At 41.7% G+C, this 16,779-nt stretch overlaps 1 protein-coding gene across 7 annotated transcripts in view; it reads right to left on the minus strand.

Moving 5' to 3' along the window:
* LOC144513586 (NACHT, LRR and PYD domains-containing protein 3-like) overlaps window positions 1–16,779 on the minus strand; it is a 38,222-nt gene that overhangs the window by 20,514 nt on the left and 929 nt on the right. For 2 of the 7 annotated variants that reach the window (XM_078244706.1, XM_078244705.1), the window contains 2 exons: window positions 13,655–13,795; window positions 13,260–13,364 (listed from right to left, as the gene is read on the minus strand). The exons of 1 other annotated variant lie outside the window; for it this stretch is intronic. In XM_078244706.1, coding sequence (XP_078100832.1) covers window positions 13,260–13,364; window positions 13,655–13,795 — 246 coding nt within the window. Of the gene's footprint in view, window positions 1–362; window positions 1,700–1,807; window positions 1,855–6,402; window positions 6,577–6,893; window positions 7,068–7,963; window positions 8,138–8,616; window positions 8,791–8,881; window positions 10,686–10,774; window positions 11,004–11,145; window positions 11,225–12,176; window positions 12,282–13,259; window positions 13,365–13,654; window positions 13,796–16,779 lie in introns of those variants that run through there. 4 more of the 7 variants (XM_078244712.1, XM_078244714.1, XM_078244704.1 and 1 more) reach the window with 4 other exon arrangements.

Here is a 16,779-nt window from a genome sequence, read left to right on the forward strand (position 1 = left end):
ATGACTTTAGTCTTCTACTTTCTGGTAGGCATAACTCATTATATTGATGCTTTTTACAACATTTTTGACATTTTTCCCAAGGTTTTGGGCACTTTTTCTATGGTTTGGACCCTTTTTACAGCATTTGATGCCTTTTTTATTTTGAGAAACTAAGTCATTTTCAGATAGCTCCAAAAACGTCAAAAATGTTGAGGAAAAAAATAGCTTCAAAGAAGCAACAAAATCTTCAGAAAAAAACCTGCGAAACTGTGAAAAAAAGGTGTCATTATTATATATTATTATACATATATTATTTTATTATTTTCCACCATCAAATTGGAAGAAATGGGCTTCCATACATACAAAAAACAAACGATAATAAATTATCTCAAATGTGTTTTATTCTCAAACCAACAACAAAAGTCTCTTTGACTCAACAGGTAAAAACACATGAAAGCAAACGTTTTACTTTATTATATAATACAGTATATTATATAATTATATATGATGAATGATCAGTTCACTACTTTGCAGAAACAATTGACAAAAATGTTGGAAAAAGCTTCAAAAACGTGGTAAAAAAAAGAACAAAAAAAACACCGGGAAAAGCAACAAAAGCTTCTTAAGGCTTAAATTTTATATTTATAAATGAGACCCCAGATCTGTATGGAGGTTTACTAACGACAAAACTGACTGACTCTTAGAATTATAATAACAAAATAAAAATATATCATAATAAAAAATAAGAATATCAAATATACCGCAAAGTATTCAAGTAAAAGTACTGATACCAAGGTGTAGAAATAAGTAAAAGTACAAAAGTATCAGCATTAACTAAACTAATACTTAAAGTACAAAAAGTGGTGATTCTGCAGAATAATCAGTATATTACTGGTTTCTAATGACTGATGACTTTAATGTTGCAGCCAGTAATCTGTAATAATACATCATCATTTATTATTATTATTATTATTATTATTGTATTTAGTTTTAATAATCTGAATGTGTAAAGGAACAAAAGCTGTCAGATAAGCAGCGAGGTCGTTGCTGAATGCAGCTTTTGGAGACGATGATGAAGAGCAATACATGTCATTTAGCCGTTTGGAGCAGAATCTAATCCATTCAGGAACTCATTGGTCTCCGTCCTACACAGGACACAGAGACACTGAGGAACCATATGACGTGGACACATACCGTAACCCAAACCCAAACCCAAACCGTAACCCAAACCCAAACCCAGGATAAAGAGGCTGAGTGAATGTGGTGTTGAAGGTGTAGAGGTGGATCAGTGAGTCAGAGGAGACTGAGTAGAAGGACAGAGAGCCAGCAGGACAGTCCACATACACTGCTACTCTACCAGAGACAGAGGAGGAGAAGATGGATGTTACTCTGTTATTGTGACAGACATAGTGACCACCATCAGAGCAGATCAGACTCCAGGACTGATCATTACATCCAAACACACAGTCATCACTGTCTCCTCTCCTGCTGATTCCTCTGTAACTCACTGATATATCAACCTCTCCTCTCCTCTCGACCTCCCAGTAACAGCGACCAGTCAGACCATCTCTACACAGCAGCTGAGGACTGCAGTAGTCAAACCTCTCTGGATGATCAGGATATGGCTGATCCTCCTCCACATATGTCACCGTCCTGTTGTTGTCAGACAGTTTGAGGTTTCTGTGCACTGTGTTTGTGTCGAGTGTGAGTTCACAGGAATCTGACGGAGAGAACGAGACACAACACAGCTGCAGTTATTAACCAATCAGCACTTTGGGTTGAATGAGTGATGTCACAGTTCCATGAATGAAATGTAAAATAGACTTACACTTCCTCAGACCTGGTGTCAACCATCTGACTCCAGCAGGCTCCACCCTGAAAGGAGGAGGGGAGGTAGAGTTTAGATTATCTGCCCGAGCCCGTTATTTTCCGCCACCATCCTCAGGCCGGGCCTTGATCAAGCATTTGTGTTTTTTTTAATCATTAGCCTCTGGAGGAAAGTCGGAGGTATGGAACCATTTTAAACAAGTCGTGGGCAGTGACAACATATGTGTTGGCTTTGTCGAGTGCATTAAGTGCGGGACGCTGCTTGCCTATGACAGCAAAAAAACTGGGACTTCGACGATGAACATGGCAGAAAGGATGATAGTCAGCCTTCAACGTCCTCTTAGTTACTTCTCCAAGCATACCCCTGAGGGCGAGGAAAGCCCTCATAGAGATATGTGTTGAGTTTCTTCATTCGGATACATTTGCAATCCATTCCATTCTGAATAAACAAACTTTACAAACATTATTTATTAAGATAATTCTGAACAGATTTCTGCAGTTCAAACAACTCAGAATTGTAGTTGAGAACGTCAGTTATAACGGTCCACGTATTGAAGTGTTGGGTTTAAATCTGGCTCGGGCTCATAATTACAGTTAAGGTGTCGGGCTGGGCCGGGCTCGGACACAACGTGCACGGGTTCGGGTTGGATCGGGCTTGATTTTTTGGGCCCGATCTAAGCTCTAAGGGGAGGGGGGACATTACATCACTCTCACACATTATTATAGACTGATGAAGGAACAGTCTTAAAGCCAGAGAAATACATCTCAAAAGTGCTGTCCTGAGGTCAGTAGGTTCAAGGTTAAGTTTTAATGTACATGGACCTTTCTCTGTAGAGATTAAAAAAGCTTGTAAAACATCGACCCTGTTGTCCACAGTCAATCTATAAACATCATTCTTTTTAGGACAAACACTGTGCACACTGTGTGCAAAATTATTAGGCAAGTTGTATTCCTGAGGATTGAGGAAAAGTTTGTTTTTTTCCAACAATCATAAAACCAACCAGAATAACATGCAACTCTGATAGATAATATTTTTACAAACAATATAGAAAGCAACTCTTTAAATGGAATATTAATTAATGATATAAGTGACTACCTGCCAATCTTTGTGACTCATGATTGTAATTATTGTGGGAAAAGGGAGTGCAATGAGATTAAATACAGGTGTGCTCAACTTTGCTCACGCAGAGAGGCGCCGGACGAGAGGGAAGTGAGGATTACGCACTCCGCTACCGGGAATATTTCTTTCTAACGTGCGCTCACTGCCCAAAACACTGGTGGAATTACAACTGCTGTTGGTGAGAAACAGGGACTTTTCTTCATTTGCTGTTTTGTGGTTCACTGAGACGTGGCTTTGTGGATTAATACCGGACTCTGCAATGCAGCTGGCAGGCTTTCAGCTTTTCAGAGCGGACAGAGACACAGATCTCTCCGGCAAAACTAAAGGTGGAGGAATCTGTTTCTACATCAACAGTGGCTGGTGCAACGACGTGACAGTGATCCAGCAGCATTGTTCTCCTGACCTGGAATATTTCATCATAAACTGTAAGCCTTTTTATTCACCCCGTGAGTTTGCTTCATTCATTCTGGTCGGTGTTTACATCTCACCGCAGGCCAACATGCTGCGAATGCTCGCCGACCAGATACTGAGTGTGGCGCAGACCAACCCGGACTCCTTAGTTATAGTCCTTGGTGACTTTAATAAAGGAAACATCACTCATGAACTCCCTAAATACAGACAGCATATTAAATGCCCGACCAGAGAGGAGAACATTCTGGATCACTGTTACACCACAATCAGGGATGCTTATCGCGCCGTCCACATGCTGCACTGGGTCTCTCTGATCACGCCATAGTCCAACTGATCCCCGCGTACAGGCAGAAATTAAAGCTCTGCAAACCTGTAGTGAGGACATCAAGGAAGTGGACCAGTGTAGCTGTGGAGGATCTCCAGACGTGCTTGAACTCTACTGACTGGGATGTGTTCAGTACTGCTACCACAACCTATTATGTTAGATGAACTCAAATCAGCGTTAAAACAGCTAAGAAAGGGAAAACACTGGGGTTGGATGGAATTCCATCAGAACTTTTACTACAGTACTTTGACACACTAGGACCTATCATTTTACAAACTTTGACCTCGGCCATAGAGAGGGGCACCTTTCATCAACAAACCAACACTGCACTAATTTCGGTCATACACAAAAAGGGCAAAGATCTTACGAAGTGCTCGAACTACATGCCCATCAGCCTCATTTGGACGGATATTAAGCCTTTAAGTCTTGGCACTACGCCTAGAACACTTCATTGAGAAACTAGTCCAACCCGACCAATCAGGGTTTATTCCAAAGTGTCAAGCTGCAGACAATATATGCAGATTACTCCATGTTATAGAAGAAGCCAAAAACCTTCCAACAATGGCAGCAGTTTTATCACTGGACGTGGAAAAGGCTTTTGACCGCCTAGAGTGGAACTACTTGTGGCAAGTAATGGAGAGGCTTGGTTTGGGAGCCAAATTCATTGACATGGTACGTACTTTATATGCGAATCCCACGGCCATAGTCTCAACCAATGGCCTGCATTCACAGCCATTCCCCATCACGCAGGGCTCGCGACATGGATGCCCGCTCTCCCCCATGCTATTTGCGATCTCTCTTGAACCATTAGCCCAGACCATAAGGCAAAATAAAACATGTAATGTCCAGATTACATGCAATAACAACTCAATATCGTTATTTGCAGATGATATTTTGCTGTACATATCTGACCTTGAGGACTCTGTTCCAAAAATTCTTAAGATCTTTAACGAATTTGGCTCAATCTCCGGCTATAAAATCAGTTGGAATAAATCTAATCTTCTTCTATTGAACAACAGACAGGTGACATTAGCTATTAGTGATACAATACCAACCCAAAGCAAAATTACATATTTGGGCATCACCATTCATGCATCGCTTCAGCGAATTGTCCAGGACAACTATGAAACTATACGAAGTAGTATTCAAAGGGATCTGGCCAATTGGTCTGCGCTGCCGGCATCGCTACGGTCCAGGATTTCTGTTGTTAAAATGAACGTAGTTCCTTGTGTGAATTTCTTAAGTACAATGATCCCCTTACCCCCACCAACACATTTCTGGAAGAAACCTGATATCGTAATCTGGCAGTATATTTGGAATAATAAAGAACCTAGGCTAAAATACTCTACCCTGCAATATACCACAAACACGGGAGGCCTGGCCCTCCCCAACCTTAAAGTGTACCACAGAGCCTTTCAGCTATGGGCCCTCAGAGTGTAGATAGTCCCCTCATCTACAGTTCCATGAAGAGAAATAGAGCAAAACTTCACTGGAAGTCTAAGACTCTAAGACCTTTGCAGGTGTGTGTCCAAAAAAGTGGATGCTAACCTATGGCCCTATGACCTATGGTTGGCATAGTTACACCAATAAGTGGCATTTGAACACACCAATTTGGCAAAACATTCACTTAATATCTGGTAACAAATCTTTTGTTTGTAACCAGTGGAGTGACAGAGGTATTTATACTCTAGACCAGCTATTCAATGGGGAAGGTATTTTGAGTTTTGAGGACCTGAGAGCTAGCTTTGAGATCCCTAGGACATCCTTCTTCCTTTATCTTCGCTTAAAGTCAGCCCTAAAATGTTATGGAGTACCATGGGGAAACAGTCTTGAGACCCACCCAATCATTAAATGGCTTGTTGATTTTCCTGCGAGAGGATTAGTGTCCAGGATTTATGCTAAACTGATGCAAGTATCCGTAGGAGAACTCCCAATAGTAAAGAAATGGGAGAGAGAGCTGAGCTCGGAGGGGAACGTAATTAATTGGGAGACAGTTTGGGACATTTCCCACTGTTCCAAGAACCCAAATCACCAGCAGATCCACTTCAACATATGCTATAGGACATATTGGACTCTTCAGAAGAGATACCTTTCCTGCATATGGTCTGGGAGTGTGAACAGGTGCATGAGTTTTGGAATAAAACAACATCAATAATATCTGATGTGATAGGATGTCGAATTCCTACTGACCCGATTGACTCTAAATTAAACCTGCTTGGGAGACAGAAGAAAATTTGGCTAGCCGGCTCAACCGTGACCAAGAAAATTATAGCTCAGCGCTGGCTAACCCCCCACTCGCTTTGTATAAAACAGTGGTTGGCATATTTTCTAGACATAGTTATGCTTGAGCTCTCTACGGCAAGGATTAACAAAGCCAATTCATCGACTATACACCTATGGAAAAGTGCAGCAGCACAAGTATCGGTCCTAATGAACTCAGCATCACAAGAATTAGAGGAGAGCAACTAGGCAAGGTGTGATTTCTGTTTGTTTTTTCCTCAAGACCACAGAGGGTGGTTGTTCTTGTTCAAGTGTGTTTGTTCTGTATGTTTAAAATGTAAAAATAATAAAAAATTGTTCATAAAAAAAAAAAGAAAGACGGTTTCTTTAAATAGCAGATATCTGTCCAAACTGCAGCGATCTTTAACAACAGAGAATTATCATTTTAGTTGCTGGAGATGTTCTCCTTGGAGACCTCCTGCACAAATACCTCCTTTTTATGTTCATCCAGTGTTTATACCTGAGAGTGTCCAGTCTCCAGAGTGGATCTTTAAGTCCAGCCAACAGCAGCTTCACTCCTGAGTCTCCTGGATGATTATAGCTCAGGTCCAGCGCTCTCAGATGGGAGGGGTTGGAGCTCAGCGCTGAGACCAGAGAAGAACAGCCTTCCTCTGAGATCAGACAGCCTGACAGACTGCAAACACACAGAACAACACGTCACATGATCTGAGGATACTGTGGGGTTACATTAACATTATCACTGATTCTTTCTACTCACAATCAAACACCCACTAATGTCCATCAACAATCTGACAACATTACTGGTAGCTCTCTGATTCCTGATATTTCAAGTTCCAACAACAGAGTGAGAAGAAAAGAGATTGAAACTAAATAAACACAACTGTTTGAAACAATACAAGCAGAGACAATCTTAGGCACATTACGAGTTTATCCATTAATGTCAATCAGGATTTAGGTGACCATCAGTTCAGCAGGTTGTTGAATCCTGACCTGAGAGTCTCCAGTGTGCAGTGTGGTCTCTTTAGTCCAGCCGACAGAAGTTTCCCTACTGAATCCTGCAGATTGTTGTTACTCAGGTCCAGCTCTCTCAGACTAGAGGACTCAGAGCTGAGAACTGAGGACAGAGCTTCACAGCTTCTCTCTGACATGTTACAGACACTCAGCCTGAAGAGACAATAATGAACAAGAAGATAAATATCAGTATTATTAAAATGTAAAAAAAATTATACGTCGAGTCTGGACTAAAAGTATTATCAAAAGAAAAAAGGATCTGATTTTCAGTTCAAGGAACTAAGACATTTTAACTCAAGGATGTCAAACAAGGATATGTTTTTCAGTGTAACTAAAATATAAACTGGAAATCTAGATGGTAATTTGTGAGGCATCATTAAATCTGGTGATGTATAATCTCTTCTCAGCTCTTGTTAAAATCCTCACAGTTAATTAAGAGTAACTCAGGAATAGTCTGGCTCAACAGAATTACATTTCCAGGCTTTGTCCTCCACCGTCCGCTCTCTGCATGTTCTCTTATCTGGATTAACGACAGTTCATTCACTGCTGGTTGTCCCTTGACTTGCAAAACTCTTCTAAAAACAACAGCCTTCGAACTAGCGAACTACATGCTCAAAATGTCAAGTTTAGAAGAAGATGTGGATGGTGCAACAAGGCAGGCATGTTGGTTATTTCGAGGTAATGTTTGTAAAGATTTACAAAGAATATGTTTAGGTCATTTCCTCTCTAACTGGGACGTTTTGGGACCAATTGGTGGGATTGCTGTGGACGAAGTACACACAGAGATACACTGGTAAGAGCCAATGAGCTTTAACCATGTATCAGCTAATTTAAATAGCTCACGTTACTGTATTGTGTCAACAGTTAACTTCCTTTAATATTTTATGTGGCATTTCTTTTGCGGGGTGCAAATGTTCCACCAAAACAAGTTCCTTCCTGAGACTATTTAGCAGAGCCACCGTCACTGACTCCGGAGCTTAGCGCCACCCAGGATAACCCAGAGAAACATTTTGGAAATCATTTTAACATAATGTGTAACTTGATCTGACCTGAGAGTCTCCAGTTTACAGTGTGGACTCTGAAGCCCAGCCGATAGTAGCTTCCCTCCTAAATCCTGCAGGTTGTTGTTACTCAGGTCCAGCTCTCTCAGACTAGAGGACTCAGAGCTGAGAACTGAGGACAGAGCTTCACAGCTTCTCTCTGACAGATTACAGCAACTCAGCCTGGAGAGACAATAATGAACAAGAAGATAAATATCAGTATTATTAAAATGTGAAAATGTTATAGGTCGAGTCTGGACTGAAGTATTATCAGAAAAACAAAGATCTCAGTTAGCATTTCAGCTCACAGATTGAACTCAGAGTAAAAAGAACATATATATATATATATATATATATATATATATATATATATAATATACAGTCTATGATAACTACATCTTTATATACAGGCTATGATCTCTACATATTTATATACGGTCTATGATCTCTACATCTTTCTATACGGTATATGACCGCTACATCTTTATATACGGTCCATGATCGCTACATCTTTATATACAGTCTATGATCTCTACATCTTTATATACAGTCTATGATCTCTACATCTTTACCTACGGTCTATGATCTCTACATCTTCATATACAGTCTATGATCTCTACATCTACATCATATGCAACATTATTATATTAACTTGATCTGACCTGAGAGTCTCCAGTTTACAGTGTGGATTCTGAAGTCCAGCCGACAGCAGCTTCCCTCCTGAATCCTTCAGGTTGTTGTTACTTAGGTCCAGCTCTCTCAGACTAGAGGACTGGGAGCTGAGAACTGAGAACAGAGCTTCACAGCTTCTCTCTGACAGGTTACAGCCACTCAGCCTGAAGAGACAGTAATAAAGAAAAAACAATCAAGAAGTTGAAAAGACAGCAGAGCATTTGAGTTATGCTATATGACTATCGCTGTACTTACACAGCTTTTTTGGAGGCTTTGACCACTGGCAGCAGCCTCAGAAGAGCCTCATCTGAAGCAGAGTATTTCATCAGGTCAAACACGTCCAGATCTTCTTCTGATGACAGTAAGATGAAGACCAGAGCTGACCACTGAGCAGGAGACAGTTTATCTGTGGAGAGACGTCCTGAACTCAGGAACCGTTGGATCTCCTCCACTAGAGAACGATCATTCAGTTCATTCAGACAGTGGAACAGATTGATGCTTCTCTCTGCAGACAGATTCTCACTGATCTTCTTCTGGATGTACTCAACTGTTTCCTGATTGGTCTGTGAGCTACTTCCTGTCTGTGTCAGCAGGCCTCGTAGGAGACTCTGATTGGACTGCAGTGGAAGACCGAGGAGGAAGCGGAGGAACAAGTCCAGGTGTCCATTTGGACTCTGTAAGGCCTTGTCCACAGCACTCTGGTAGAACTGTGGTAGTTTGGGTTTTTCTCTGAAGACTTTAGGCAGCCATGATGTTGTTTGTTCTCCTGACAGCAGGTTGACTCCAGAGTTGGTGAATGCCAGATGGACATGAAGAGCAGCCAGAAACTCCTGAACACTCAGATGGATGAAGCTGAACACCTTGTCCTGGTACAGTCCTCTCTCCTCTTTAAAGATCTGTGTGACCACTCCTGAGTACACTGAGGCTGCTGTGATATCGATGCCACACTCTGTCAGGTCTGATTCATAGAAGATCAGGTTGCCTTTCTGCAGCTGCTCAAAAGCCAATTTTCCCAGAGACTTGATCAACTTTCTGCTCTCTGGACTCCAGTGTGGATCTGTCTCAGCTCCTCCATCATACTTGATGTTCTTCACTTTGGACTGAACCACCAGGAAGTGGATGTACATCTCAGTCAGGGTCTTGGGCAGCTCTCCTCCCTGTCTGGTCTTCAACACGTCCTCCAGAACTGTAGCAGTGATCCAGCAGAAGACTGGGATGTGGCACATGATGTGGAGGCTTCGTGATGTCTTGATATGGGAGATGATTCTGCTGGCCTGCTCCTCATCTCTGAATCTCTTCCTGAAGTACTCCTCCTTCTGTGGGTCAGTAAACCCTCTGACCTCTGTCACCATGTCAACACACTCAGGAGGGATCTGATTGGCTGCTGCAGGTCGTGTGGTTATCCAGAGGCGAGCAGAGGGAAGCAGATTCCCCCTGATGAGGTTTGTCAGCAGCACATCCACTGAGGTGGACTCTGTAACATCAGTCAGGATTGCAGTGTTGTGGAAGTCCAGAGGAAGTCGACACTCATCCAGACCGTCAAAGATGAACACAACCGGGAACTCTTCAAACCTGCAGATTCCTGCTTCTTTGGTTTCACTAAAGAAGCAATCAACAAGTTCCACCAAGCTGTAGTTTCTCTCTTTCAGCACATTCAGCTCTCTGAAGGTGAATGGAAATGTGAACTGGATGTCCTGGTTGGCTTTGCCTTCAGCCCAGTCCAGAATGAACTTCTGTGTTAAGACTGTTTTCCCGATGCCAGCCACTCCCTTTGTCATCACTGTTCTGATTGGTTCATCTCTTCCAGGTGGGGTTTTAAAAATGTCTTCTCGTCTGATTGTTGTTTCTGCTCTGTCTGGTTTCCTGGATGCTGTTTCAATCTGTCTGACTTCATGTTCATTATTGACCTCTGCAGTCCCTCCCTCTGCGATGTAGATCTCTGTGAACATCTGATTCAGAAGGGTTGGGTTTCCTGCTTTAGCAATCCCCTCAAACACACACTGGACCTTCTTGTTTAGATGAGATTTCAGTTTACGTTTACAAACTCTAGAACGACTTCCTGTAAGAACACACAACAAAAAACATCAGTAAGTGATTTATAAAGTACATATGACAGTTTACTTCTCCTAAAGATATAAATCCTCTTACTGCTCAGCAGACGGTCAGCCAGCTCGTCCTGCTTCATTCTCCTCAGGAAGTGCAGAGTGATCTTCAGAAATGCCTCTCTGCTGCTCCTCCTCTGATCTTCATCCTCACCGTCCAACACCTCCTCACCCTCCCTCTGAATGTCTGGGCATTCTGGGTAATCTGGACTCAGAACCTTCTGGATCTTCTTTAGCTCGTTCTTCACAAACGTGACAATGTCGTCCTCCAGCAGCTGGAACAGAAGATTATATGAATCAAACTGAAATCATGGAAGCAAACATGAGATCCATGTTGGACAATCCTCTGGTCTATAAAGTGCACCAGATGATTGTGAACAACATAGATGTAAACGTAATTGTTGTACATCTACAGACCATAAATATGGAGTCCAGGTGTGTTTGATGCTGCTGGGCAGAATGACCACTGGGAACCTCTGAGCTCTCTTGGTCCACTCTGTGGAGGAATCAGGAAGAATTAGCTCACATCATGTCTGTCCACACAGAGACAAACACACAATGTAAAGGTCCTCTGTGGTGTGATTACAACATTGAATCAGATGGTTTCCCCTGACATTAAATTGCTGGTTGTACTGCTGATCCCACTTAGCCTGGAAATCCAGACCCAAATCTGAAAGATTAAGGGTCATTGAGTAATGAAAATGGCCTAAATCGAGGGGCGGGGCCAAGCATGCATTTGAAAATATCACTGCACGCAATTGGATAACACTGCGACCAATCACAACAACACATGGGGTGGTACATACGCTTAGCTACCAGTGGAGCTAACTGGTAGATTAAACTCTTAGCTACCAGTGGAGCTAACTGGTAGATTAAACTCTTAGCTACCAGTGGAGCTAACTGGTAGATTAAACTCTTAGCTACCAGCGGAGCTAACTGGTAGATTAAACTCTTAGCTACCAGAGGAGCTAACTGGTAGATTAAACTCTTAGCTACCAAGGGAGCTAACTGGTAGATTAAACTGTCGTCATCTGTTTAGCTCGCCTCTGGCCCGCCTATCTCAGATACACCGATGTGAGCTTACACTCGCTGAGCAAATTCAAATTGTGCTCTCGCGAGAACTCTGGATTTCCAGGGTAGATGTATCTTGTGTTTCAACCGGAAGAACTAAGAAGCAAACAAGGGCTACAACTAGTGTCTTTCACTAACGACTTCTCTTGGTTTGTTTGAACAAACTCAGTGTGAACACAAACCAAGTGAATATTGGTCTGAACCAAGTCTAAAACAACAGAAAAAATTGTCTGATGAAAACAACAGAATATTAGAACAAAACATGAGTACACGGCAACAGAGAATGATGCCCCAAAGCTGAACAGGTTGGAAAGATAATCAACAGTGTTTAATGGATCAGACCAACTGGAAGGCAGCACAGTTTCCCCAATCCTCACCTTTGATCAACAGAGTGACGTCCATCTTTGAAGTTTATAGGCCAACTCTTAGACCGGTCACTCTTCATGGACACACAGCTGGGTTCTGGTTCTTCCAGTTTTCTCCTGATAGAAACACATAAACACTGAATTTAATCTGCACTGCACCCAGGCCAGAACACTGTGCAACAATGGATTGTGGATACATTTCAACAAACTATTTGCTCATTGTTTTGTCATCCAGGAGAACAGTGTTTTCACTGAAACACAACAGTTTTAAAGGTACAGAGTGAATCCATGTGAAACACACAGGTGGGCTACATCTTTTAGACCACTATCAGATATGCATGGTAAGGACCAGGTTGCTTGTGGGTTTCCCCCTGCTGTTCTGTTATTCTTGGCAAGGCCACCTGCCCTAGTAAAGGATTAAGGCTGATTTATGCTTCTGCGTTGACTCGATGGCGTACCCCCGCAGACCCCTCTGCATCCCCCTCTCCGTGCCCTCTGCCATAGCTCGACGTACACCTCCAAAAATGTGTAACTTTATGTCGAGGTGGCGCAGACCGCAAGGACTGTGATTGGTCAACTGGTTTTGTGTGTTGATAGTCTGTGTTTCCAGCAGCCTACTGTGGGGAGTAGAAACATGCTAGTTCGCTGACATATTTTGGTTCCAATGACGGGGTTATCCGTTTGTAAAGTGTCTATATGTCAGTAACGTTTTGAAATTAGCACTTCGCCAGCAAGCAGTACTGTGTGGGCAGTTGGGCTAAAGTTTGCTTGCTAACATAACATAAACTGGCTGGCAGACACCTCGCAAATAACCTCAGACTTATCACCCACTAGCGTTGTGGTGGTGAAATGCACCTCGATGCAAAGCAACCCGACGCAGAACTCCGAAAGGGTCACGACGCCGTAGGAGCGACGGGGCAGCTACGGCGTGGAGTTGACGCAGACGCATGAGACAGCCGTTATGGGTGGCCTGCTTGCTAAAGTCCAGTTCAGACCAAAGATTCTGGACGAGACGAGTTCAAACTTGCAGATACTTTACAATTGAGAATCTGACACAAACACGCTGTTGTGTTGTTCTCAGTTTTAAATCCTCACCTTGGCTCAACAGAGTAACGTCCATCTTTGAAGTTTATAGACAAATCCCTAGACCAGTCACTCTTCATGGACACACAGCTGAGTTCTGGTTCTTCCAGCTTTCTCCTGATAGAAACACATAAAAACTGAATATAATCTGCACTGCACCCAGAACACTGTGCTACAATGGATTGTGGATACAGTTAAAAAAAACTATTTGCTCCATGTACAAGTAAAGGATTAAGGGTGGCCTGCTTGCTAAAGTCCAGCTCAGACCAAAGATTCTGGACGAGACGAGTTTAAACTTGCAGGTACTTGCAATGCTCCCGTCTGCAGCGGTCTGAAAGCTGCCAGTTTACACCAACGACTCACAATTGAGACTCTGACACAAACAATGTTGTGTTTTAAATCCTCACCTTGGATCAACAGAGTGACGTCCAACTTTGAAGCACACAAGTAAATCCTTAGACTGGTCACTCTTCATGGACACACAGCTGTGTTCAGGTTCAGGTCTAGGTTCTGGTTCGGCCGAATCAGGTGTGAGCTGCTGCTCTGGGCTTCAACACAGACAGAGGTTGAGTGTGAATAATGGATAGATGGATAGATAGATAGATAGATAGATAGATAGATAGATAGATAGATAGAGAGAGAGAGAGAGAGAGAGAGATGGATGGACGGACGGACGGACGGATGGATAGATAGATAGACAGATAGATAGATAGATAGACAGATAGAGAGATAGATAGACAGATAGATAGACAGATAGATAGATAGATAGATAGACAGATAGATAGATAGACAGATAGATAGATAGATAGACAGATAGATAGATAGAGAGATAGACGCAACAAACACACATACACACATATATCTCACATACATAAAAACACTCACATAAATTTAAAGAGTTAACAATTAGTGAAGTGATTACAAAGGTCTGGTATTGACTGACCATGTGATGCAATGACCATGATAAGGTGAATAGTGGGAAATAATTTCCTATGCATATTTATTTGTTGATCAAATACTCGACCTGCGCAAGCGCTGTACGGAATATATTCAGTGTTAAGCACTGAATATATTCAGTGTTAAGCACTGAATATATTCAGTGTTAAGCACTGCCTCTGGCGGTCAGTAAGGATGTAATAGAACATTTCCTATGCATAGTTGTTCATGTCTTATATGATGATAGTTGTTATTCTAGATGTCATGGTAATGTCCTGTATGTGCAGGTAACTTTAGACCGTAGTGAGAAAGGATGACAGCTGGGCAGTGTTGGAATGTAACAAAGTACAAATACTTCACTACTGTACTTAAGTAGAATTTTCACATATCTGTACTTTACTTATTATTATTATTATTATTATTATTATTATTATTATTTATATTTCCAGAAACTTTTACTTTTACTCCACTACATAATAATAATAATAATAATATATATATATATATATATATATATATATATATATATATTCACATTTTAACATGTTGTTTTCATAAAACACATTAATTTCATGATTCAAATTCATAAATAAGTTACAGAAATTACTGACAAGCTTTATACTTATACATTACACCTTTTGACAGGCAAAATGCATCCAACCTATTGTTAAAAGAAGGAATAGAAGGGGAACGAACAACTTCTTCTGGAAGCTTGTTCCATGATGTTACTGCACGGATTGTGAAAAAGTTCTTTCTCTTTTCAGTCGGGCATGTTCTGGGGTTAAGGTTTAAAGAATTCCCTCGTGTCTCGCACCTATTGCTCCAAAACTGAAAGATATGAAAGACAAGCTTATACACCTGAATCATATCACCTCTGTATCCTCTGTAATATGAGAGTCTCAATCTATCTTCATAAAAACATATTTTTCATTCCTGGAATTAATTTAGTAGCTCTTGTCTGGACCCTTTCAATTTTTCTACATATTTTAATGTATATGGACATCAGACTGAGCTAGCATATTCAACTTAAGTACAGTAAATATCAGATACTTGAAGACTTTTACTCAAGTAATATTCTAAAAGGAGACTTTAACTTCTACCAAAGTCATTTTCTGGTGAAATACTTGTACTTTTACAAATTGCTTTCAAGTACTTTACACAAGACTGCAGCTGGAGATGTGTGAGTGAGACAGAGGCGCCAATACTATTTCAAGTTCATGTGTTCACCTCTGAGCTCGGACTACAGTGTGTTTTTAACGTTAGATGTGAGCTGGTGTCAGACTTTAGTCTGTTCAGAGTCTGCTAGTGTCTGGTAGGCGTTAGAGAGAGAGAGGAACGATGGCCACGTTGCAGCACTCGCTCTCCCAGTATACTGAGTAAAGTACTTAAAGTGCCTATATTATGAAAACTTTTTCTGGGATTTGGGGAGTTCTTTTGTGTCTCTGGTCCTTCCACATGCATACAAACTTTGAAAAAAATCCATCCATGCTGTTCTGAGTGAGATACGGTTTCTGAATGTGTCCTGCCTTCAGTCTCCGGGTCAGCTGGTCAACATCTGCACGGCTTGTGACGTCACAAGCCGAAACGAGCTGGCTAACCGCAACCGTTAGCTCGTAGCGTTAGCGCTAACGCTAATGCTAACGCTAGCATGCTACCTTGTTCTCAATAGCAAAGCACTGCTACTTCCATGTGCGCCCTCATTTAGAAGAAGTCTCCCAGCTAATCCTGCCTTGTAACTGACTGAAGGTGGAGAAACAGCCTTTCTTTTACTGTCTATGGAGCTAGCTAGCTGACATGAGCTACATCTGAGCTACTGAGCATGTGTACAGAAAAAGAAGAAAAGAGGTCTCACTCTGTAGCTGAAACAGAGACCAGGTGAAAAGAGGATCTGCAGCAGTGAGAGAGAGCTGTGCAGTACAACAACAATATGGTGTTTTTTGAAAATTAAACCATATTCTTGTACAACCTTAAAATACAACTATGAACCTGAAAATGAGCATCATATGGGTGCTTTAATAGACGATCATGAGTCTGTCTCATCATCACTACAAGTTTCTGTATTTCAGGTGGTGGAGTGATGTGAGTGCTGGACATTTAGGCCTCCTGCACACTGGCTGCATGGCGTGAGCGTGTCCGTTTTTATTTGGGCTCCCATGGTAACAGGTTAGAGCGTGCACACTGCCTGCGTGACACACGTCTCTGGCACGGCTCAAAAACACGTGCATGCTAGAAATAGAGCCGACGGCTATTTTCCAGGCAAAATAGAATACAAAAAGTTTATATGTCATTTTGACACAAATACATTTGATAAATGACATTTTTATGTTTGAAAGTCTCGAAGTTTTGACATAAATGCAGATATAAATGTCATTTAAAGAAATAATAATAAATAATTATCGATTTTCAAATATTGCACCTGTCAATCCAGAAGGAAATATTCTGGAGCCTATTTAGCCGTCAATCCTGCCGACGTTGTCTTTGCTGTAATCAGATCAGTATATATTTATGTTTATGTTTATGGGAAACATCCATGTGTACAGACAAGGCTAGCAGCAGCAGCAGCGCCGCGTCGGACACGTTTCTGGTGTGTAAAGAC

The sequence above is a fragment of the Sander vitreus genome, unplaced genomic scaffold (genome assembly GCF_031162955.1).
Source record: "Sander vitreus isolate 19-12246 unplaced genomic scaffold, sanVit1 ctg293_0, whole genome shotgun sequence".
Taxonomy (NCBI): Eukaryota; Metazoa; Chordata; class Actinopteri; order Perciformes; family Percidae; genus Sander; species Sander vitreus.